Here is a 24,901-nt window from a genome sequence, read left to right as displayed (position 1 = left end):
AATCCAGTCTTGACCCCTAACAGACCTTGATCACTAACACAGAAAACAAGACTCTTTCTTTTCAACAGCATTTATGAATTGTAGAATAATTCCATATCTTTAAAAATACACAGAAATGTTTAAATACAGACACAGGATGAGCTCGACTCGTACATTTATTCATTCATGGAAGAGTCAAAGGCTTCGAGTGATGACATACAGTAATGGGTAGGCATGGATAGGTTGGCATGATGGAGGCAATCGCCCATGATCCGGGCATTCTAAATATCTACGTTTAAGGTTCTTTGAACTCTGGAGCGATTGCCAACAGACAAGGCGAAGAAAGGAGGCAGCACGGTGGGTAACCGCGGTGGGCCATGAAATTCACTTTAAATAACAATAACTAATAGTGAGATGTGCGTCCACTTGTGTCCATTCTTGTTGTGATTTAAGCCCTGGCCTGCTTCTTCTGTTTGAACTCTGCAATGCGGCTCTCCATGACTGGGCGGAAATGACGGATCAAGCCCTGGCGAGAAAAAGGAAACATATTGGTTTGTAAGTTATAATGAAGACATCTATTTTTCTGAAATGTTTGTGTGTGTGTGTGTGAGAGTGTTGACAACTTGAATATCACTAATCCCCTGTTAGAATAATTACACCACTTCTACTTGGTGCCGTGTTTTGGGCATTTAACTCTCGTTAATATATCATCATCTACCTGTGTGATGCACACAGTATCTCAAACATCCCATAATACCTGCACAGGCCAGGCGGCACCGTCTCCCAGAGCGCAGATGGTGTGACCCTCGATCTGCTTGCTGATCTCCCAGATCATGTCGATTTCTGCCTCACGGGCGTCACCCTTCACGAACCTCCACATCATGTTATTCATCCAGTCCACACCTGTGCAGCAGGAGACCAGCAGCAAAGTCAGGCAAAGAATAATATATTCCGAACAGACAAACACAAGAGACCACAGTCTCTGTAAAGACCAGGGGCCTGTACCACGAAGGGAGTTCAACCTACCCAAATGTAACCCAGGGTTACTTTGCTAAACCGGGGTTGACAAAACCTGGTCATCTTCATTGGTGTTCATTAGTACTACGACGCCGAGTAAGAAGTTGATTCGTTGAACCGGGGTTAACCTCACTGGAGTTTGTGCGCATTCACAGAAAATGGGCGGGTTGCAGTGCAAGTCACCACTTATAATGATGACGCGATCACGTTATTTTACAGATAAGGAATGCGCAATGATTATAAAAAGTTGCAAGGAATTAAAACTCACTGTACGACACAAATAAAATATATCAGCAGCAAACAAAGCCAGGCAAGGCTGTTGGCAACGTATTGCAGATCGGATATATGCATAAGTTAAGTTTTATTTCATGTTCCTCAAATAGCCTATGTGTTACGGAGGATTAAAGGTAGGGTATGGAATTAGCTTTTTTGGCCATTTTTGCAAAATCACTTGAAATCCTATTCATAACCCACTTACAGCCACTGAGTTGGAAGCACTGAAATGGAAATTAAACACGTCAATCATCTGCGGAACGGGCAGGGCTAAAAAAAACTCCAGCCAATAGAATTCTAAACTCCATACCATAATTTCACAGCTCATTCGTCAATCTAACGGTCTTCCTCTTCCTCCTCCCCCCCGCACGCGCGCGACCCTTTCGTGTACATCATGTCTATGGTGCACATAGCACGAAAGCTGTTGACCGCGAGTCAGTGCTGAAACGAAACTAATTAGGCCTGCTGCACGTCCCATAATGTTCCCCCCTAGTTGTATGTGTCACTTCATTTCTATACAAACTAAGGCAGCGGATACCTACGGAAACTCAATCACCCACGCAATAAATAAGAATTACATTTTACAGTGACTCGAAGAGTGTTGTTAACATGAAACCGAACCTTAACCGCTTGGAGCTACAGCGGAATAGGCGAAACAACGGGCCAGCACTAAACTTGGATATTTCAGAAGATAAACGCCCTGGTAAGAACCAAACCAGATTCTGTTCAAGCAAAATTAAGGAAAGGCACATTATCTGCTCTTTCGTATAAGGGCATTGCTACGGCGGGTGACAATAGACATCTGCCTCGGTCAGCTGACAAATGTAACAAATTCCCTCAGCTGAGAATCTATATATTCCATAGAGAATATCTTATGGTTAAGTCAGCGGATTCTGGCGGTCTTTTAAAACCCTCGCCTTGCTCACAATTTGCGCTCCAATGTTGTATGGATCTTCCAAGTAGCCTACGTCGACATTGTGGTGTGGTACTTCGCCTATAAAGGGTGTGGTTATCCGCAAACCTCGGGTTAACGAAGATCATAACCTGCACGGAACAGGTTTGAGATGCAGCGTAAATTGCCATGGCAGCATACCTCGGTTAAAACCTATCCACCTTTCGTAGTACGGGTTAATCGGGAAGTTACGCCACATGTGATCAACTTACTCTCGAAGTTACCCAGCTAAGCCAGTAACCCCGCTTCGTAGTACAGGCCCCAGGGGGGGAAGCAGTTTGGAAAATAACAGCTTAAAAAGAAAACAGACATTCATGGAGGTTTTCAATCCTTAACTACAATAACCTTTTCCATAAATATGCGTTTACTAGTGTACATCCCCTCACGAGTGTCTTGAAAGGTGTTTTGAAATCAAATGATAAAAAACATGTCATCTTTCTCATACCTTCTCTGCATGGTGTGCACTGGCCACAGCTCTCGTGCTTGTAGAACTCGATCAGGCGAGCGATGGCTCTGATCACGTCCGTCTGGGGTCACACAAAACAACAAGTCAGGACACTTACATTAAAAAGATTTTAAAAAAATATATATATATACAGTCATTTCCTGTGTATTAGCCGCATTGTGTATAAGCCGCAGGGCAGTGTTTTATGCAAGATAAAAGAAAGAAAACCATATTAATACCATACGAACTGTCTTAACCTCATAGCCTAAGAAATTTTGCCAAATCAATGTATAAGCCGCGACTAATAGTCAGGAAATTACAGTATACAAAATATATATATGGGGCGGGTTCTCTGGCACAACTGTCCACAGTGCCCGTACCAAATAAGGGTCCAAGAGACCACAGGGATCTGCAGTCTGACCCGGGTCATTACCCGATCACACACCACTCTGGCTGTCCTATTAAAGATAAAGGCAAAAAGCCCCAATATACTTAAACTAGAACTAGCATCATTACTGTTATAGACTATTTGATATATTCTGATGCTGTTGAGAGCTATGTATCACTGCGGAGAAAGACAGTGAGCAAAATATACTGTTTTCAGATGATTTTCTGTGTAGTACACATGCTTTGGCTGTAAAAAAAGTAGTGTGCAGAGTCAGCCTTAGCCTAATTTGCCAACATGGCTGACCAGGATTGGCTTTAGTTCTTAATTATGTTAAGTTCATGAAGCCACAACATCCACGCTTTCACAGACATTGGTCTATGTTAATAAACCTGATGTGTTTATGAGGTCAGTACTTGAGTAAATTACTTTGGTTCGGTTACCACGGACATATCAGATGAACACAATCACTAAGTACAGCGTGTGTGTGTGTGTATGTCTGTTTGTGTTTGTGTGTGTGTGTGTGTGTGTGTGTGCGTGTGTGCGTGTGTGCGTGTGTGCGTGTGTGCGTGTGTGCGTGCGTGCGTGCGTGCGTGTGTGTGCGTGTGTGTGTGCGTGTGTGTGTGCACATGCGTGTGTCTGTATGTCTGTTTTGTGTGTGTGTGCGTGTCCAATCAATTAGACAGACACTCACAGACTTGTCCATGACAATGAGGGCGGCTGTTCCCAGGCCGGTCTGAGCCTGGATGAGACCGTCGAAGTCCATGAGCACGTCATCACAGACGTGACGGGGAATGAGAGGAGTGGACGAGCCACCGGGGATCACACACAGCAGGTTATCCCATCCCCCACGTACGCCACCTAGAGGATGGGAGGAATGACAGTGAGCTAACAAACCAAAGAACTCACAAATGTATTAACACACTAATATCGACTTATTCATCTACCCTTTACAAAAGTGTCGTACCACCAAACACCAGTGGATATTATCATAGAAGTAAAATCAGTATGTCAATGTTAATGCATGATCCTTTATTTACAGCTGATATACACACACACACACCTAATACACACACACATATTTTTGCACCAAGTCGCTTAATTGAGGACATCCTGCCTCAAGTCAAGTCTGTACTTTACATACAGGAGTAAATTAAACTAGATCTATGTTGCAATGACCGCAGAGTACTGAAGTCTGGTGCACACAGAACATCACTACAGCTAAAACATGTCAAAGCATGCATGCATACCATGTTGTACGTCGCTTATCGCTTTGGTTAAAAAGCGTCAGCCAAATGTAATGTAATGTAATGTAATGTAATAAATGACATCGAGTGACAATCGGTCAACCTGGGTTAATTTCCCACCATTGTGTGACTTTTACTTTGGATAAAAGTGCCGGCTAAATATCAGTCAACATTAACTTTAAATGTACTAATTAAAACTAAGAAGCGGCAGATCCAAGTACCTGCATGCCTCTCAATAAGCTCCTTGAGTGGGATGGACATCTCCTCCTCTACTGTGCATGGGGTGTTCACATGTCCGGAGATGTTGAAAAGCTTTGTTCCTGAATTCCTCTCACGGCCCAGGCCTACAAACCACGAGCCACCGCGACGGCAAATAGTAGGCGCCACGGACACAGTTTCTACATTGGCGACAGTCGTTGGGCAACCAAACACACCTGCCAGAAGAGAATGAGTTCACATTAAATATCATGATCCTGATTCATCTTTTTCACACTTCCCCTACCCCAGGCCTCAGTCGTGTATGTAGCAAAAAGTCAGTCATAAATGGCTGAAACCACTGAGAAGGGAATTTGCATTATTGTTGTTCTTATTGGATATCTTTGAGGTGTAGACAGGTGAAAAATCATGGAAAAGTGCAGATATATGCAAACTCTCCCAAAAGAATCCTACAGAATGCTCTTTTCTCCAGTCACCAGGGACCATCTAGTATAGAGCTTCTTTAAATCATGTAAGTGGGAGCAATGCTTTCTCATAACAGCTTTCTGTCTCCGCACTGCTTTTCAATGGACTTGTAAATGTACTTACTGACTGTTGTTCAATACTCCTTGTCAGAATTACTAAACACACACAACGCAATGAGGCTGATTAAAACCTGCAATGCCTCGTACAAACATCTTAGTCGAGTTCTTACCAACGTCAGCAGGGAAGGGAGGCTTTAGTCGTGGCTTTCCCTGTTTGCCTTCAATGGACTCGATGAGAGCGGTCTCTTCACCACAGATGTAGGCACCAGCCCCGCGCATCACAAACACGTCAAAGTCGTAGCCGGAGTCACAGGCGTTCTTGCCGATTAGACCAGCAGCATAGGCCTCGTTGATGGCCACCTGTGAAGATCAACATGGAGGGTGGGGATGGGGAACAAAAAAATGAAGAGCAGGAATTAACATTTTGTCTCAGCCATTCTAGCCCTGACTAGGTGTGGGTTTTTGAACATTCTAACATAAGATTTCATTCCACAACAATTCAAGGTACTAAAATTCTATGTTGAATTCAGAGCCTTGGTTGAATTCAATGAACCCAGAATGATTTTAGAATAATAATTTTCAAACATTCCTCTCACACCGGTGTAACAGTACACCTTTGAGGTTAAACAAAACCAATGAAAGGGACACAACAACCTAAGCCTCCCTTCCCTGCTGACGTTGGTAAGAACTCGACTAAGATGTTTGTACGAGGCATTGCAGGTTTTAATCAGCCTCATTGCGTTGTGTGTGTTTAGTATAATACCTGAATCAAGATTCTGACATACGGTCAGTACTGTCGACAAACGGTATGACTTGTCTCGGCACTGGAAGAAGTGTCGTGCTCACCTGCAGGTTGGAGGACTCGTTGTAGAACTCTCCGCGGATGTAGATGTAGGCGGCGCGGGCGCCCATGGCCCTGCCAGCCACCAGGCAGCCCTCCACCAGCTTGTGGGGGTCGTGACGCATGATCTCCCTGTCTTTGCAGGTGCCAGGCTCACCCTCGTCAGCGTTCACCACCAGGTACTTGGGCCTGAAGGGTGGAAGACAGAGAGAGTGAGAGAGTTGAAAAGTAAGTGTGTGTGTGTGTGTGTGTGTGTGTTGGATCAGTCTAAGTATGAACGTAAAATCGTGGATAACAAGAGAGTTATATAAAATGGTGTCAGTGATTGCCTTAGCATGATGAGCATGTATGTTTTCTTAATGAGTGAATGTGTGTATGTTTGTGTGTGGGTGGGTGTGAGTGAGTGTGTGTGTGTGTGTGTGTGTGTGTCATGAGCTGAGATCTTGAGCTGCACGCAGACCTGCCATCGCTGGGTTTGTTCATGAAGCCCCACTTCATGCCGGTGGGGAAGCCTGCACCTCCGCGGCCCCTCAGGCCAGAGGTCTTGACCTCGTTGAGGATCCAGTCCACACCCTTCAGCAGGATCTCTTTGGTCTTGTACCAGTCTCCACGGCTCTGTGCCCCCTTCAGCCTGGAAACCACATCACCAGCAAATGTTACACAAAGATGGCCATGGCTTTGAGGAGGAGTGTCACAAGATTATCTTTATTGCCACCCTACCACCCACCCTCCCTCCCCTCCCCTCAGGAGAATTAGGTGCGACCTAAGTTTTTTCATAACACTGTTATAACAAAAGCCTGTGTGCAGATTATACTAAGGGGCATTCCATACCAAGTCACACAGCCTTACCATCCTGTTCATGTACCGTCCTGTTCTAGTTGCATTTTTTTGTGGACATGGTTGTTGTCATGCAGTATAGCCTATACACCACAATGTGCTTAAGAGTCCTACCTCCAGTCATGTCTGCCATACAAATTGGTGAAGATTCTGTCTTCGTCAGCCAAAGGGCCAAACTTCGTCTTCTTGGGCTTTTCCTGCATATATTGAAATTAGTTGTAACCATTTTAAAGTCGGATCTCAGAAATCTTGCTTAAAATAAACTAGCTCAACTGCCAAATTACTGCCAAACTGCCAAACAACTAAATTAGCTCAACTTAATTTCAGGTTTGTGAGAGTTTAAGGTTAGTGTTTGTTTTCATTTTCCCTCTGATCGTCTCTTTATATCTAGGTCTATCAACATTTTTTTTATCATTTCTACACAGCAAAATATTTTCACTTTAATATGCTATTACTCTGGCTTTTAAAAGCATAGTGCAAAATAGTCATGTGGTTAAGTAGAACTAGGTTTTGGTCCTAAAGAAAACTAAAACACCTCTTTTACATGAGGCACCGACTTCATGTGCACAGTGCACTACTTACCTGCTGCTGAGCAGCGGTGCTGTTGAAGCGCGTGATAACTGTTGTTCCATTCTGACTTGCGGCAACTGCTGCAGCAGCTGGAGCGCGTGCAGCACCGCTGACAAGGATGCGCGACAAGGTCAGCATCCTTACCTAAGGTACAAAACAACGAAACGCACGCTTAGATTATTAGCAGGCATATGCAACTAGAAAGGTTATTTTTAAGTTAAAATATACGTGGACCTTCCACCTGCAAACCCCTGAAGACCAGGGTCACGTGATTCGTCACTGATAACAGTTATTCAACTTCAGATTATGCGTGTTACATAAATTCCAACAAGTTAGGCTATGCACTATCGTTACAGTAAACAGACCAAGTAACTTGATGATGTCGAAATAGTAGTTGGTTCATGAAAATGTGAGATGATGATTTGGGGATTCAAATAAACAATCCAATGTTTTTGAGTAGGCTACCAAGAGATATTGGTAACCAACTCATTTCAAAGGAGGTCCGTCAAAGACAGTGGCATCAACAAATATGTACGGTGCCATCTCCAAGCAGTCTTTATCCTAACGTTACATCAATCATCATCAAGCCAGATGCAATTTAATGCCAAGGTAATTAATGTACCCAACAAGCTAGCACAACCAACTAGCACAACCAGTTAGCATGGTGACATAAGTTGCCCCCTTACAAAACGCCGAGCTATTGTGAAGCATACCATGTCCGATGATTAAGAAAACTCAACAACTGATGTCAGCAAGTCGAAATGTTAGCATTGTCACTAACAAACTCATGGGTGACCCATGAACTTTAACTTTAACGTTAACTTTAAAAGTGTTGTCCTGTGGTGACCTCCATATTCACTTTCATACATGGCGACTTAGGGTGACATGGAGAGCTAACGTTGGCTATTTAACTAGCTAGCCGCACTACATTAAAATATAACGGATTCATTATACAGCATGTAGTGTCTGTTATCAGAGAGAAAAAAATAAGAAAGCATTCAATATATTCGTGTAAATTCCTACCGTAGGGTTTCCAAATCCTTCGGCCGCTGAAAAACTGGTTGTTACAAAATGTGTAGCGGAAGTGACTCTTTCCTGACCGGGAAGTGGTTTGACTGTTTTGATGACTTGTGTTGTGAAACTGGTTGCAAGCGATGGCGAGCGACGCACTTTTGTTAAGCTATTGGGGTCCACCCCTCTCATGCATTATGCATATTCATTGAATAAGAGGATTTGATAACTGTCTGCTTGACCATCAAAATAAATAGGTTACATTCCTACACGTCTTTCGCTTTGTCAAAAGCTGGCATAGTTGGCAGCGTCACTGTCATCGTTAGGCGGTAGGCTATGTCCAGGTTGTCTGATGACCTCTTTACATCCCTTTCATGTCAGCCTTGTGCTGTCACTGGTGTTTGATGAAAATGTAGGCCTACAGTGGTCCTTATTATTGCAGTAGGCTCCTCTGCTTTATCTGTGACTTTGAGACAACATAGCATAACCTCAACACATACACACACATAAGCACAATGCACATTGATGTGCCCTTTATTCACCTTAAAATGTAGGCTACACACTTTTATATGGTCTGTGTTTGATGTGTTAACAGTTAGGCTTACTCCCATAATGACACAAGCAGACATTGGCCGGGTTTCCCAGAATTGTTAAGAAGCTCTTAAGTGCCAAGAACTTCTTAGGAGCGTTCTTAGAACATTCTTACAACGCTCCTAAGAAGTTCTTAGCACTTAAGAGCTTCTTAACAATTCTGGGAAACCCGGCCATTGTTGAGTAGCATTATGTTGATTGATACCCTGGCCTATAGGTTTAGGACAAAGATGCTAGCTCCAATATGAGGCGGCTAAATGCCTGTTTGGTCCAGTCATATGCATACTATTCTACTGTCCATTTTCAAAAAGCATTGTAACTTGTACTAATGTTGCTTGAAATCAAGTAACTTCATCTAGGAATATTTTCAATATTGAACTTCTCATTGAAAGTCCTGAAAAAAATGATAACTGGCTAATATAATAATGTGCATTTTCATAGCAGTTTTTTTTTTCTATTAACAACAAATATCACAGTTTCCTGGAAGTCAAAACTGGGAAAGAAAAGCCTGCTTTTACATATATGTGTCACTAGAGGTCACTACGACCAGGCTGATGTCCTAGTGAGAGACTGTCCATATTGAAGGAAAGGAGAGTTATAGAATCCATGTAGGCTACAGTCCACTGGAAATGGCAGCATTGACATGTCCGTGATTGACTTTTGCAGCAATTAGTCCAATCCAATTATTCATTCAAAACATACGTGCGAACAAAAGAATATCAGTTCACAACATTCAGTCAGGAGAAAGGCATGTACAACAATACAAAATACCTCTCTTCCTCATTTTGGTCCTCTTCCTGGTCCCCAATGTAGGGGATTTGTTGTAGGGCTAATAGTGATTATCATCTGAATACTGTACTGTTCAAACTTAATGTTAAGTTACAGCCAAGGTGTAGTAGTAGAGGACAAGTTTCAAACAAGGAATTTCCCCCTTAGTATAGTTCTTGTGTAGACTTCCAAAAGATATCCATGTGGGTCTTCATCATGATATCCCTCCTACTCTCTCCCACTCTCTCTAACACACACACACACACACACACACACACACACACACACACACACACACACACACACACACACACACACACACACACACACACACACACACACACAGCATCTTTAACTCTCTTTCTGTTTTTCTGGCGCAGTGATCGAAATGTCTGGTCGGTCTATGCGCTCCATTGCGATGCTCTCGAAAGCTCTGCGTATGAGAGGATGCTCCTCCAGGACCTCGTTGAAGCTCTCCACGCTCAGGGAGTAGAGGCGGCAGTATGTTTCTGCCCTCACACTGGCCGTGCGCCGCCCACGAGTTAACAAACAGATCTCTGAGAGGGGGAGAGAGAGAGAGAGACAGAATTGTTCTGAGTATGATTATGCAGTTTAGGATCGGCATTTGATTTAAAAGAGAGCTGTTGTATCAAACATGTTGTAGAAATATATGTTGAATGAATTAAGATTCCTATAAAAATTCTATCTGGATGATGCTTTGAGTATCTGTGTAGGAATGAGATATTCTGTGATATTTCACGCTATTGCATTCTGTTAGTGACACAAGGGTCTGTGGAAAATAGGAGACAAATGAAGTGAAACCTTGAAACACTAAAGAAAATAAAGCTCAGTGTAAGCAAAACCTTAGATCCACCCCCCAAAAAAGGAGCATACCCCCAAAGTATGAGCCATCAACAAGCTGCTTCTCCTTCTTGTCGCTGGTGATGACCGTGACACAGCCGTGCTGTATGAAGTACATTTTACGGCCGAGTGTGCCCTCCCGTATGATGACGTCGCCCGGGAGAAACACCTCAAAGCACAATTTGGTCAGCACAACGGTCACAAAATGGGGGTCAATGTTGGCAAAGAATGGCATGTTGGCCACCAGCTCACGGCAATTGTAACCCTTTATCTCCTGTGTGGACACAGATAAATACAGACGGAAAAGAGCACAGATTAAATAAATGTCGAGGATAACCCAGGATAGACACAAACAATACTGATTTATCGCCTGACAAGACATACAGGTGCCTCTAAAAAATATCATGGAATATTTTGATAATCAAAAATAATCTTGATTATTACAGTTTACAGCTCATGGGAATCAAAAATCCAGTCTTTCAAAATATTACAATAGAGAATTGATTATACAGAAATGTTGACCTGAGAAGACCTCTAATAAGCTAATTAAGTATTGGCAATGGTTTCCTTGGCATTTAATCTCTCAGTCTGGGCAAGGCAATTGACTTTTCCCACTATATTCTATTTCTTTAGATGCACCTACATAATTATAGAGAACATGACAGTGCAATATGAGATGAGAAGGACAGAGGCTGACATAAAATAGATAACATTTATTAGAAAAGGGAAACCATTTGAAGGAGTCGGTCACGGAGAGTTGAGTTTCTCAGGGAGAAAAGGACAATGGTGCAAGTTGAAATGCACTGATGGTTAAGACAAATGAAATGCATGTGAGTGACCTCTTTGAGTGGATCACTGAGCTCTCCTAAGATATTGTCCTCATCGAACATCTTGCCCTGGAAGCGGTTTTCATAGTAATCGTGGATCTTCTGTCGCAAGTCAGCAGGAAGCTTGTGGAAGGACATGTATTGCTCCACCTGCTTATACTGAGAGATAAAAAAAAAAAAACACACAAATTGCCATCTCAGGTACAGGTACCAAAAAGTGGATATACAGTATAACATTACTGTATGTGTCATCATGTTAAGCTAATATCACACAGAGGTAATTTCAATGCACGTGTGCTGAAGCAAATAGATTAATCCTTTTTAATAACCCTATAAGTAGATTTCCCATCATGCCACGCTGAGGTGGCAAGGGTATCTGCTAAGTCATTAATTTACGCGCAAGCTGCCAACACGCACAGAAAATCTTCACACTATACTTCCTGACAGGTTTATACAGAAATGCGAGTTGTGTGCCTTGTGTGCGTCATTATCACTCTGTTTTGTATGTGCATTGTTACTATAAACCTAACATCATTAGTGTTTAATCATGTCTCTACAGAATGAGCGTTTGGGATGTGTCTTGGCAACCTTACTTTATCCTGGTACTGTCGACGGGAAGAGTCCAGAGACTGCACTAGGTTGGTAGCAGTGCCCAGAAACATGGCGTAACAGGTAGCGCCGACGATCATGCTGATCATTGTCAGCCAGACATCGGTCTGATTGGCTGGAGCCTGCATCCCGTACCCGATGCACAGCATGTGGCTCATGGCCATGAAGACAGCATAGGAGTACTGCAGCTGCCAACTGGAATGCTTAGTGATGGAAGCACAGGGGAGAAATGAAATGAAATGAGTCAAATTGCAAGGCAAGGCAATTTATTTATATAGCGCATTTCATACCCCATGGTAGACACAATGTGCTTTACACAGTCAAGGCATTACCTCAAATAAAATTATAACACATATCACACGTATAGAACAGATCACATATCAAATTGCAGCTACTAATGGAATGAATAGATGTTGGTGGTATCCCTCTGTGACCGGAAAGTAATAAGAAAGTACAAATGGAAAATGGTGGCCATCAGACTATATATCTCTTCCGCTTTTTTGCTCCAGTGATGTGGCAGAGGCCTGATCTTCTTTTGTTTGTTTTTAACTTTTAAACTTTTAACTTTAACTTTCATGTGTTTGTTTATACATGCACAGGGCAGTGCTGTTGTGACAGCCTAATATCCTGGGGAACGAATTAGGTATTTCTTATCTTAAGTGCTCTCCATGCACACATGCACTCATGTCCACAAACTCCATACTTATAAATGCTTATACACATGACATGACATGACAATCAACTAATGTCCAGCTCACCACCATGTTGTTTTTGGCGACCCAGCAGTCGGGGGGGAAGTCCTGCAGCATGGGCACCATGAACTGCAGGCAGCCGTCCCAGTGGCACAGCAGCAGCATCATGCCGATCAGGTTAACGATCCGCACCACTGCAGCCGCAAGGTCATAGGTCATGTGGAAAATCTGGGCGACGACAAGCAAGCCAGAAACCAAGGTTACAGACTATCGCATCCCTTTTTCTCTCCCCCCCCCCAACTCATCCATGATATTTCTGTGCCTGTATCTTCTATCCAACTCTTTACTTTCTTTTCTTCATTCTTCAAAAGCATTTAGCAGATGCGTTTATCCAAAACTACTTACAAATAAGGAATAACCCTAAAATGTCAATACAGAAGGAGTCATCATTGGAGTAAGCAGCACTAAGTACTGAATCTATTCAGGAAGACAGAGTGCCATAGAGGTTAGGTAAAGAAGAGGGTGTTGGAATCTGGCAACCCTCGCACACCATCTGGGTGTGATGTTCACACATGAGACCTCAGCCCCGCATATCACAGCTCATTACAATACTGATAGTATGTCAGGGTGAGGCAGACCAGCACGTCTCAATGACTGATCGTAGTTCTTTATGAGTCCTTGACCCTGTTTACATTTGTTTGCTGTAAAATGCGTCTTGGGTGATCCAATCACAAGTTGCTAGTTCTAAACGCAAGTGTAAACAACCAAACTACCAAAACATATCGTGATCCTATGATCCTATCACTCAGACCACTTGCTGAGATGGTCTGAGACGCATGTGCCTACACGTGTTGTGGGACAATGAGAGTTCAAATGAATGTGACGTTGGGAGTAACAGAATGTATAAACAAAAGGCCAGCTACAGTACACCACTAGCTAGCGTTGGATACAGAAGGCAGATGCAGAAGGCGATGTGTCTCGGCTGACCTCTTGTGGTCTGATCACCAAAGATGCAAAACAAATTGACTTTGACCTCTTTGTCCTTGGTCCATCCTTCTTTTAACTTTTTCTGTCCTTCTTTCTACACTGTTAAAACACAACTTACATTGGGTTTTTATTTGTTTTTTTTTAACATATCTCTTGTGTTGTTTCCTTTTTTTATTTGTTACACAATATGGTGTTGAAAATAACACCTCACCTCCATCCTCACCTCCTCCTCCTCTTCCTCACCTCCTCCTCCTCTTCCTCACCTCCTCCCCCTCCTTCCTCCCCCTCCTCTCCTCCTTCCTCCCCCTCTTCCTCCCCCCCCCCTCTTCCTCACCTCCTCCTCCTCTTCCTCACCTCCTCCACTTCTTCCTCACCTCCTCCCCCTCTTTCTACCCCTCTTCCTTCCCTCCCCCTCTTCCTCACCTCCTCCTCCCCTCCCCCCCTTCCTCACCTCCTCCCACTGGTGGATGTAGCGGATGAGTCTGGAGAGGCGGAGCAGGCGCAGCAGGCTCAGGATCTTGGTGAAGCGGACGATGCGCAGCGCCCGGGCCGTGCGGTACACGTCTGACGACTCCAGCCGCGACTGCAGGTCCACCACCAGGAAGAAGTAGTCCACCGGGATGGACGAGATCAAGTCCACCGCGAACCAGCCGCGCAGGTAACGACTCCGGATCACCTGAGAGAGCCGCATGCTTCGTCATTATTGGCTCAAATCCTGTACAAATTCACTCATAAGCTTCTCCGTTCAAAATGCATAGGAGCTTAATTATCCTATTATTGTCCGGCTCAAACACTTAGGGTGTACAATGCCCTTCATCTAGGCACAAACCACCGCCTGAGGAGTTGGAAGAATCATTACGATATTTGTTCCACTGGTTGTTTTCAACACATATTAATAAGTTATTTTCAGATCATGAAACTATAGCACCATACCCTCCACAAAATGGCACAATGCCAAGATGAGCACCTCTTAATTGACAACAAAAACTGTTTGTCAGAATTTTTGCTGCATGTCTGTCAGATTTTACCTTGGGGTCCAAAACGATCTGATCGCCCTCGTTTTCAAATACACCAGTGCGGAAGTTGAAGACCAGGTCCAGGAGAAAGAGCGTGTCTGAGGCCACGTTAAACGTGATCCATGGCGCCGTGTTCTGGTCCTCAAAGAAGGTGATGCCCCACGGTAGGATGATCAGGTTCCCCATCATCAAGAACAGCATCACCAGGTCCCAGTAGAACCTGTTAGATGAACGGACCGGGGGGGAGAAAGATCCATAAGTCAGTACAATCTTTGACTGTGCCGCTTTGTGAAATCACTCTTTCCCATACATCATGCAAGCACCTAAACCTTCTGTGGCATTTAACTGTCAACGCAATAAACCCAAGCCATGCAGTCAGATACTTACTTCCTATCTAGTCTAGTCCTCTACAACCCAAGCAAGCATCTTTAATGATCAGCAAACTGTATGCATGATCAATAAATTAATTAATTTGTTGTTTTTAGTGCCGTGTTACCATTCAATAATATGCTCCCAACACGCTTTATACATTTAAAAGAAAATAGGCATAAGTACTAAAATATTAATTTATGAAAATATCTGTAGACTGAAATATGTTGGCATAAGGATCCCGGCTGAGTGGTAGAAACACTTGAGATTTAATTACAGATTCCACATCTTCATTCATTACAGTCAGCAATTAAAAACATTTACCCAGGTGGGTTTGTACATGTTGTTGTATCTGTCTCCTTGCCATCTTGTGAATTCTCATTTTTACTTGATTCCAAATCTCTGATGTTGGTGTGTCTCACACCGTTTGAGCGTAATGAGTGTAAGCTCGAGACCACAGCCCCTGACATCAGAACTCACTGCATTACTTAGAGTAGGTCAGGACAGCCCAGCACATCTCGCTAGCTGATCGTAAGTTCCGGAAGACCGCTTTCCTGAAACTGAATATTCTGTCATGTGTCCCAAACAGAGACCATTCATTATAAATGTGTTGGAGTCCCTTGCAGCGCTGGGGGATCCCAGTACTGACCTGCTGATCTGTATGGTACAGAAGGGAAAATATTTAAAAGGTGTAACCAACCCATGTGCATGTTCACTTTGGCAAAGGCATCTGCTGAATTAACAAAAACAATGAAGTTGACAGAGCTTTGCACTATACTGACAGGATTGTCCATTTTCACATTTGAATTTGCAATTCAAGTCATTGCTTCCTTCACTGTTTTTAATTCATAACTGAATTGAGAATTGAAAAGGACATGTGATGATAACTTCTTTTTTGGAGGCAGACAGAGGCCAACTTTAATTGGATTCGTGACCTAGCCTACTGCAATGTACAGTAGACGTGTGTGTGTGTGTGTGTGTGTGTGCGTGCGTGCGTGCGTGCGTGCGTGCGTGCGTGCGTGCGTGCGTGCGTGATAGACAGAGACTGACAGTGTATCCTCATGAATTCATCAGTTTGAACCGTGGTTTGAAATTACTTTCCATTGTATTTTTTTCCCTATACAGTTACGTTAGATAGCCGCTGTGAACAGTAACCCTCTCTGGAACATGAGTTTACCTCAAGTCTAATTAGGCCAGACATCCTGTGGGATATCACAATTTTTTTTTTTTTTATAAACGATTTACGGGTGACAATAAACCCAGCATATATTACATAATCATTAATATGATATATACCCAGTTTCAGATATTTTACTTTTTATTAACTGATTTGGCATGTTTTATCAGATATCACAAACTGCTTTAAAGGAATTATTAGTCGATTTAACATAATAAACCAATCACTAACTGAAATGAACCATGTGAAACACTGGTCTCTTTTCTAACGGGCAGATTATAGCAATAATGTATCAGTGAAGCTCACAGCACTGGTTAGATTTCATTCTTTGATTTGGATCATGAGCCACAAATTTATGCCACATGAAACCAATTTAGAAAGCTTTCAAATTAACTGTTCAGTGTTTCATGATGCACATCACCATGTCCTTTTCAAAAAGTTGTGTTGCCGTGTTTATCATCTATGGATTGGCCAGACACAAGGTCTCATAATCAGTAATCCAGATCATCTTTCCTGACACACACAACTCAATCCTTTCATCCACTTAGTTCACTCTACAGTTAGGTGCACTGATACCAATCCATAGTGCTCAATCTCACTTGACACTTACAAAATTAGTTGGCTTTTACCAGTGGGGCCTGGCAATAACTAGTGCTATTATGGAGGGATCGCCTTGATGAAGTAGGAAACTGGTGACCAAAAGAAGGACACCTGCACAACCTCTCGGTTGTATGTGGACAATTGTTTGTGGTTTGACTATTTGTAAAGGCTATTAACCGGGCACTGAACAGAAGACCAAATATTTCCTTTGAGTAAACAGCGGAGTTCCCATCTGATCGTTAGAAAATGAGATAGCCTATATGTGCCAAACATTTTCTGAACTTGTCATTTTGAACATGTGCAGACTACCTTATAGCTCACTACACAGGACCTTTTTCTTTTTCTTTTTTTGACAACCATATGGGCCTCATGTTCATGGAGATCTAAGCCTATACCTGCCAATTGTCCTGAGACATAATATGCTTGGTGAAATGTCCGATGTAAACTCTTCTGATCATTCACGTTCAGGACTCACTGCACTAACATAGGCCAACTCAATTTACAATGTAACCTTTAAACATATGACCTTTCTGTAGCCTACCAACTGATGTCAACCTATAGTGCAGAGTATGACACTCCTCAGCAAATTCTGAGAGGAATTCGTTCATTCTTTATTTCATGACCTGCAGCCACCCGAATTACCTGAAGTCGCTGTAAGGGTGAATTATCCACACGTTGAAAGATTTGACCCGCTGTTGTTCTTGTTGCACTCCTTTAGCGCTACCAAACATTCGCAGGGAGAATTTATTGACTCCGGGTTGGAGCATTGTACTGAGTCGTCTTTCGAAGAAGGTGTTGTCCATGGCCTCAGCCTGTTCGTCCATGTCTGGTGATGGAGTTCTCGGCGGTTCGCCCGGGTACTTATCATCATAAAAGTTCGAACCATATCTGGTGGTCCCTGTGGAAGTTTGAGACCCCCCAAAGTCTGTCGTTCTGGAGTTCTGGTGAGTTGAGGCCCGTAGGAGGCTTGGGTTCACGAGAGACATCAACCTCCTGCTCACGTTGTCCGTGCGTCCATGCTCACCCCGCTCGCTCCGCTCACCCCGCACGGATACTTCCGATACTGAGCGCCAAGGGGATGAGAAGATCCTCGAGCTACTGCGCGGAACTTTGTGCGGGGACGACTGCGAGTCCCCATTCGGTGCAACATGTTGCCCATCGTTATCCATATCCACGTTGATTGGAAGAGTAGTCAGAATAATCAAAAATACTTACAACATTCAAATAGTAAGTTTTCCAAAAGTTTGCAGCCCGCGCGTCAACTCCAAGGTGCGTCGCCTTGAAGCGCGCGCTCAGATTAAGACTCTGCTTTAGCGCCGAGTTGTTTTCCTCCGTTTATGGATGTGTGACACCATGAACTTCAAGTACATACACGTGCATGCTTCGCTCTTTTGCTATGTCCGTAATTGATTAATTAGTTCTATCACGTAAAGACTGGACTGGTGATGCCTGCTAGCTCGCAACTCGTGGATGATTGCGCACGCATACAGGTGTGCAACTGCACAGGTATTTTAATCGGCTTGCTCTTGGCCCTCCTTCGTGGACACCCGAGGGCTGTTGCGTCGGTGGGACTGGCCATATGAGTCACAGTCTGGTTCTTATCTGAGACAGATTAATAGCCTATCTAGGGAGAGAGATTGTTGATGATAGTTGACCGTTAGCCAAAAACATCCTGCCTTTGCTTGATTGCTAGCCTATAGTTTTTTTTTCTGGTTGGCATTGTACGCAAGAAAGACGGTCGGTTATCACTTCAGTGAGGTGTTTTGTTTCAAGTGTGGCAGGGATCCATTCAGTTAAGTGCCCGGTGTCCTATTCCGAGATGAGCATCCAAAAGCTTCAAACTTCTAGGTGAACTTAATTAAGGGCACGGCCTAATTGCTTTGAGCGTAGGGGCCTTAGCACCGACAATGGATGCCCAAGCAAACACAGCACACGCCAGCACAATGACTAGTAATAAACCGCCTGGTTTCAAGATGTTATTGGAGCCCAGGATCAACAGAGGGACTGCACCATCATGCCGCTTATATTAGCTGCAGGGGAAATTGAGATGGCACAACTAAAGCGGGGACAAACTGTTTGCCGACATTGTGATTCAGCTATGATTTATTGATGTGAAAGGCAATATCAAGAAAATCAATCATCTCCAGTTGTTCTAATAAGACACCAGGCCAGTCTAACTGTGAATTGAGCCAATACGATTGTGACCTTGGATGACACTTGGCTGCAACTGACAGTGTGTTGGTCTACCAATAAGTCACAGATCTGAAGATAAGTTAATTTATTTTCAAGTTATTTATTTAGACTTTATTAAGTATTTTTGGAGCTCATATGTGCAGACCCTCTCCCTACCTGTTGATACGGAGATAGACTTGTCTCTATTCACTTTGTCTATAATCAAATGAGAAGTAGTAAATCGGATGCATTCATTTAGTGCAGTGTAAGAATTTGGTAGTGCTTTATTTGTTTTGAATCACAATATCTGGTCAAGAATCAAAGGGAAGACCTTGCATTTCAGGCATTCAACCACGGCACGGGGGTCCAGCTTGGGAGTAAACTATGGGGGCCCACTTGCATTCTACATGCTTCAGTTTGGAACTTGAAGTTTTTTGGAGCTGGCACCAATTCTTTTTATTCATGTGAAATAAACTGGATGTATTCAGTGTACTCTACACCCTCTCAAAACTGGTGGGAATGAAGGCAGGTTCACTAGATAGCACCAAGGTTCGAAGAACTGAATGGAACTAGTTCTAGAACCTTCTGTCTTTCCAAAAGGGTCCCGAGTGGAATGCATCTTGCAGTCGCCAGGGTGACCCAGTGGAGAGGATGAGGAGAAAGTAGTGACACACAAGCCACTGGCACTCCCGCAGGGGCAACGGAGAGCAGTCAGATAGACACACAACACATTACGCAGTGCAAAGGAAATAAACGTCCTGCCAGAAATTCCTGCAGTGCGCAGGCGATCTTATGAAGAAGCCTGAACTGTTGGTTGATTATGGGAACAGGTTTAGTGAATTGGAACATATTTTGTGGTAGGGATTTTATTTTCTGAAATGTGAATGTGTACAACAGAAGTATTTTGTGGCCTATATCATAACTCAAAATGGATGATTCATTCCAAAATTATTTTGTTATTGCTTTATGATCTGAATTTGTGTGAAACAGCAGTCTGCTATTGCAGTACGGCCAGATGTTACCTATTTAACCAGATAATGTCAATCATTGGGGATTTCATGCAGGAGAATATTAAACCAGAACACTGGCAAACCAGACTTTGGAGACTCACAGGTTTGAAATCACTATGCCAGACACGTGAATCACAACCACTTATTTATTGGAAAAACACAAATAGAACCAGAACAGGGAGGGTTGATGAGGGCTGATCTAAAAAAACTCAAACACTGGGTTAGTCAGAGTGGAAAAAAAGGTTTATTACAACACGTTATCTCAAAACCATCCATCCAAGGGGTGGCACTATGGAGCTGACTAATGAACAGACACCCGGAGAAATGAAACACAATGTGCACTACAGTGCGTGTAGTATTAACTGAAAAGAAAATTGTTTCACAAAGCAAAGGCCTTACCTTAAGGAAACTTACAAACTGGGAGACAGCATTCCAGGACCCACACCTTGGTTGTCCAGGCAGGCACACGCGCACACGCACACACACTACAAGAAAAGTATAAGCAATTACAACATGGGTATGCACATGAACGGAATGCCCTGTTGGTGACTATACCAAAGATTCTAGAGTGGAGCTCCATTCTAGAATCTTTTGTAATAACTTTTTCTTTTTTTCTTTAAATTTAAACCAACAGAAAAGAGTTTTGGTCTAAAACCAGCAACAAAGGGCAAATCCCATACAACAGACAGTGTCTGGACAGCTATTTGGAATTATTGGTCCTTCAGATTTCTGTATAGCGTCAAATTTAACTGATACCAAAAAGCAGTTCCTAAGACTTCAAGTGGTAAATTCCTTGGGGTTTTTTTTAGATTCAAACCGAAACCGAAACATATTGAAATAGATCAAAACAGCAAAAGTAGTTGAACTGTCATAAAAATATAAACGCAATAATACATTGTGTAATTGACACCTGTGTTGAGTTCAATGGTCTTATTTCAGTAGACGATGACTGCAAATTACATTCAAATTTGACCAGGAGAGGGCGCCATGCTTAGAAGTTCACTGGCTGTCCTGTCACGATGTGAAATTGTTTTACAGTCTCTAAAGGAGATACAAAAGTGTGTGTGTGTGTGTGTGTGTGTGTGTGTGTGTGTGTGTGTGTGTGTGTGTGTGTGTGTGTGTGTGAATTAGAACAAGCAAATGCTTTAAATTAAGTCTAAGTAGAACATTAACAATACTTTTGCCAAAAAAGGTGCACAAGATGGAGTAATCGGGAACTAGGCTTTAGTGTGGCTATATCTTTGTTCAAATGTAAGAGGGCACACATTCTACTGTAGTTTCTTGGTGTGTCCTACAGTACTGAGACAGAAGGATTGATGCAGTAATAACAGCAATGCTAGAAGCAGACATGGCCGATATTAGCCTACCTTGATTAAATACAAGAGCTCAGCACATTGCTTCCTCTTCCTTCTCGGGCTTACTTTTTCCATAGCACAACATAATGAGGGACTCTGTAAAGATAGGCCAGAAATAATGCACTCAAACAGCAGCTGCATGTGTAGATTTGTATGTAATTTACATATGTATTTATTAAATAAACTGGAGGTATAATGTAATTGTAAATTATATTTAGTAGGCTATGATTTAGTATGTAGTACAAGTTTTCCTCTGGACACATTTCTAATGAAATTACTGAGCATTTGGAAAAACATTGGTCGTTGTGAAAATACTCAAAATGGTTAAGTTTCCCTGTAAACAGTCTTTCAACTTCTCTTTAACTTTGGTCATGTGACTCCCAGAGAATTTGTGGTCAGCTGACTTCTGAGAAACTAGCTTTCTGTTGCTTTTTAAAGCCTCTGGGGCGTGCTGTTGCTAGGGCGCAGGCAGAAGGAGCATAGACCAATCACAATGTACCAGGAAATACCTCTTTAAAATGTTCTTTGATCTCTAAAGAATGACTTTAGAGATTGACATTTACTGTTCTAAATAAAGTTACTTAATGCCGGATATAATGTATGTTTGCAAACAAAAGTGAAATACAAAACCTGAAACACAACAAACTATAGCGTAAGCCTAAAGTCTAAGCTTAAAAACTATCATTTGAACCCCTTTGAAATGAACCTAACACACATTTATGATAGTCTTACTTCAAACACAAATCGGTTTGGAGTAGTTCTGCTTAGGATAGTAATTCACAGGGCAAAATAATTTGCATTCAGCTAGCCTTATTTTCTTCAGTTTCAGACAGTCACAACAGTAGCCTAATAATCCATCTGGAATAGGGTTAACCAGTAATTGGTCACAGAGTGTGAAATGGTGGTGCGACACTTCAACCTGAAACTGAGAGAATATTTGTGTTTCCAAATGGTTAGTGATGTGCGACATCAAGAGAAAAAAAAAGAAAGAAAAAAACACCCCTTCAGAGAAGGGAGGGAGAGTACCTCACCTACACACATTTGAAAATAAACTCTCCTCCACCCAGCAACAAAAATCCCCAGTGCCATACTGCTAACCTGTCTGCACTTCCTCTCTCCGAAAACAAGCGTGGGCCAAGAATCGGGTTGGCTTATGAGGTTATGTAAGGCGTCAGAGAGCACAAATACACTATTGTGTTTGCCAGAGTGGGGTTTCTGAAACAGGAAGTTACGGAGACCTGCAATTGCAAATGTAGGCTATAGCGTCAAGAGTTAAGACTGCGGGACGATGGAGTTATGAAGTGGGACTGGCATTTGGTTGCGGGAAACACCAGCGTTTGACTCATATGTTTTGGTTCCACAGTAATGGCGCACCACCCTACATGTTTTTTTTCCAAAGCAGTGGGGATGTCTCCAGGCCAACAGCTGTCTGACAGCATAAAGTGAAACTACTTTTCATACTAAATGTCAGTCCACAGCTGTAGCAGGTATGAATGTGTTGAACATTTGTGGTTGAATGTCATCTTGCCTTTGAGAAAATGGCTAATCCTGATCTAGTGTTGGAAAGACCAAAATAATCGACCAGCAGTCTCCTTGCTAATTGTAAACTCCTCAAAACTTCTGTAAAAAAAAAAAGATTTTAGTTTTACATTTAAAGATTATGAATTCGTGTTTGCTGCCGTCAAGAGAAACCCATTGTTCTACCTGGTGACATCGATGTGGTCACATCAATTGTTTACTCTACACAGATATCAACTCAAAACTTGGTTACATATCTTGGTCAGGCCTGTAAAGTCAACTTCGAATTCAAAAGAATTTGTTATCCAGTGAGTCGTTTTAAATAATACTTCATACACAGTAAAACAGGGAATTTGACTCATACATGATTTAAAAAGCAGAATTCTTTGACTTTGCCACAATTGCCAAAGTGACAGCCATACAAAATGACATAGTTTTACATGTATTTTTCTGAACGTCTACACAGGTCATACATTTCAATGACCGTACCCTCAACAAATATGTATAAGGATATTTACACAAACTCCAGGATGCTATATTTAACCATGCACAAAATTACCAGCAATGGCACATCCACCAACCTAATCAACTGCATATAACATGGTCTAAGCTCAGTAAAGATATTCCACAAGGCAGAGGAGGGAAACGGACTGGTGGCGATCCCTAGGTTGGATTCTGGAAATTCCATAGGGAATCATGTGAAGAATAACAAACAACCTTCTGTGGTTAGATCTAGGTCTCTAAGCTCAAGAAATGACTTTTATACAAAACACACTCTTTAAAATATGTAAAATACACTTGCTAGTATTAAAACTGTGTTTGATAGTTGTCTTATGTCTTGTTATAAACCCAGTGGTTGTGGTGGGCATTTGAGTACTACAGTGGGTGAACGTCCACCAAAACCATCAAGGAATGTAACACTGCATTTTGACGAAGATAATGGGGCAAGACAGGAAAAAACAGCTATGGTGAAGTTAAAAAAAAAAAAAAACAGAAGTAGGTTACATAACTACTGAAAACTCTTGGGTGTTGGTTTCATTTCTCACTCTACGGGCTTCTGAGAATCGCAAAATCGTCAACCTCAACAGTTTTGCAAACATCGGTTTGTGGGTCAAGAGACAAAAAGGGCGCAGGAACGGGTGCATCATAGTTACAGGAAGTGGGCTGCAGTTGAGCCAGAGAGCATTGTCTGCTGCGTGAGGCTTTAACGTTTGCCTTAGTAACCGCTTGAGGTTTTGAGGAGCAGCCGACTCTCCCATCTGCGCCCTCTAAGTGTTACCGTGGCAACGCCTCACACAGTCAGCACAGAGCTTGCTCGAGAAGCTACAGGAATCTTAAGGCTTTGTCTAGGCTAGCACCACCTCCAGTGGAAAAGGTTAACAGGAAGACCTTCATTACTTGTGTACTTCAAGGATTTAGGCATCAAACCTTTCTCCAGTCCTTTTTTCGTGCGTGTTTACAGAAGCAGAAGACTCCTGAGATGTGATGAATGGGCCTTTCCTCTTTCGGTTGCGGGGTGTCAGCCATGGACTTGGCACTTCCCCACCAGCAGCCATGTTACAAGTTTTATCTGTAATGAAACTCCCAGGCTTCCCTCATACATTCAACATACTCCACATACTCACACGAGCATACAGAGGTTACCACAAACATGTTGCCACATTTCCCCAAAACTTGAGCAATACCTTTTACTTTAATGAAAGATTCCACATTTACCAGGATGATTTTGTGATGACACATTGACTTTACTAGGAGAGAGAAACTTTCTACCTACTTTTAAAAACATTGACATTTTGTATTGTTCTGAAACAGTCTTCAAACAATCTGAGATAAAACATTTCAGTTTCCACAATGTCATACCTGTGTGACTGAGACAAGACCACTGACCAATAACCACGACGTAAACGTGGCGTTCTCGAGCAGTGCCCTTTCACACACATGGAACGTTTCTCTGGAATGACTGAGTCACCAAGTAGAACTGGACTGGGAGGCGTCCAATAATCATCCTGCTGGTCTAAACCGCTTCTAAACCAAGTTCCATAACCACAGCAA

The 24,901-nt window shown here is 42.6% G+C and overlaps 2 protein-coding genes across 3 annotated transcripts; both read right to left on the bottom strand.

The window, feature by feature from the left end:
• Positions 1-137: 137 nt before the first annotated feature.
• On the bottom strand, positions 138-8,427 carry ndufv1 (NADH:ubiquinone oxidoreductase core subunit V1). Its single transcript, XM_062529484.1, has 11 exons — positions 8,310-8,427; positions 7,299-7,430; positions 6,831-6,913; positions 6,340-6,510; positions 5,885-6,068; positions 5,209-5,398; positions 4,520-4,732; positions 3,746-3,912; positions 2,667-2,748; positions 737-882; positions 138-505 (listed from the first exon to the last, which is right to left on the bottom strand). The coding sequence occupies exons 2-11, from the start codon at positions 7,422-7,424 to the stop codon at positions 428-430; spliced, it is 1,440 nt and encodes a 479-aa protein (XP_062385468.1). The 5' UTR covers positions 7,425-7,430; positions 8,310-8,427; the 3' UTR covers positions 138-427.
• Positions 8,428-9,068: 641 nt separating this feature from the next.
• hcn3 (hyperpolarization activated cyclic nucleotide-gated potassium channel 3) lies at positions 9,069-24,838 on the bottom strand. Of its 2 annotated transcripts, XM_062529482.1 has the most exons (11): positions 24,710-24,838; positions 24,278-24,419; positions 21,344-21,427; positions 20,391-20,461; positions 14,661-14,868; positions 14,084-14,308; positions 12,712-12,873; positions 11,938-12,156; positions 11,357-11,503; positions 10,551-10,791; positions 9,069-10,213 (listed from the first exon to the last, which is right to left on the bottom strand). In XM_062529482.1, exons 2-11 carry the CDS (start codon positions 24,374-24,376, stop codon positions 10,008-10,010), a joined length of 1,662 nt encoding a protein of 553 aa, XP_062385466.1. In that variant the 5' UTR covers positions 24,377-24,419; positions 24,710-24,838; the 3' UTR covers positions 9,069-10,007. The 2 variants fall into 2 exon arrangements, with proteins under 2 accessions (XP_062385466.1, XP_062385467.1); XM_062529483.1 differs by having other exon boundaries at positions 20,376-24,782.
• Positions 24,839-24,901: the final 63 nt, after the last annotated feature.

This window comes from Sardina pilchardus, chromosome 24 (assembly GCF_963854185.1).
Source record: "Sardina pilchardus chromosome 24, fSarPil1.1, whole genome shotgun sequence".
Classification (NCBI taxonomy): Eukaryota; Metazoa; Chordata; class Actinopteri; order Clupeiformes; family Clupeidae; genus Sardina; species Sardina pilchardus.
The sequence above is the reverse complement of the archived record's forward strand: the minus strand, read 5'-3'. Positions and strand labels throughout refer to the sequence as shown.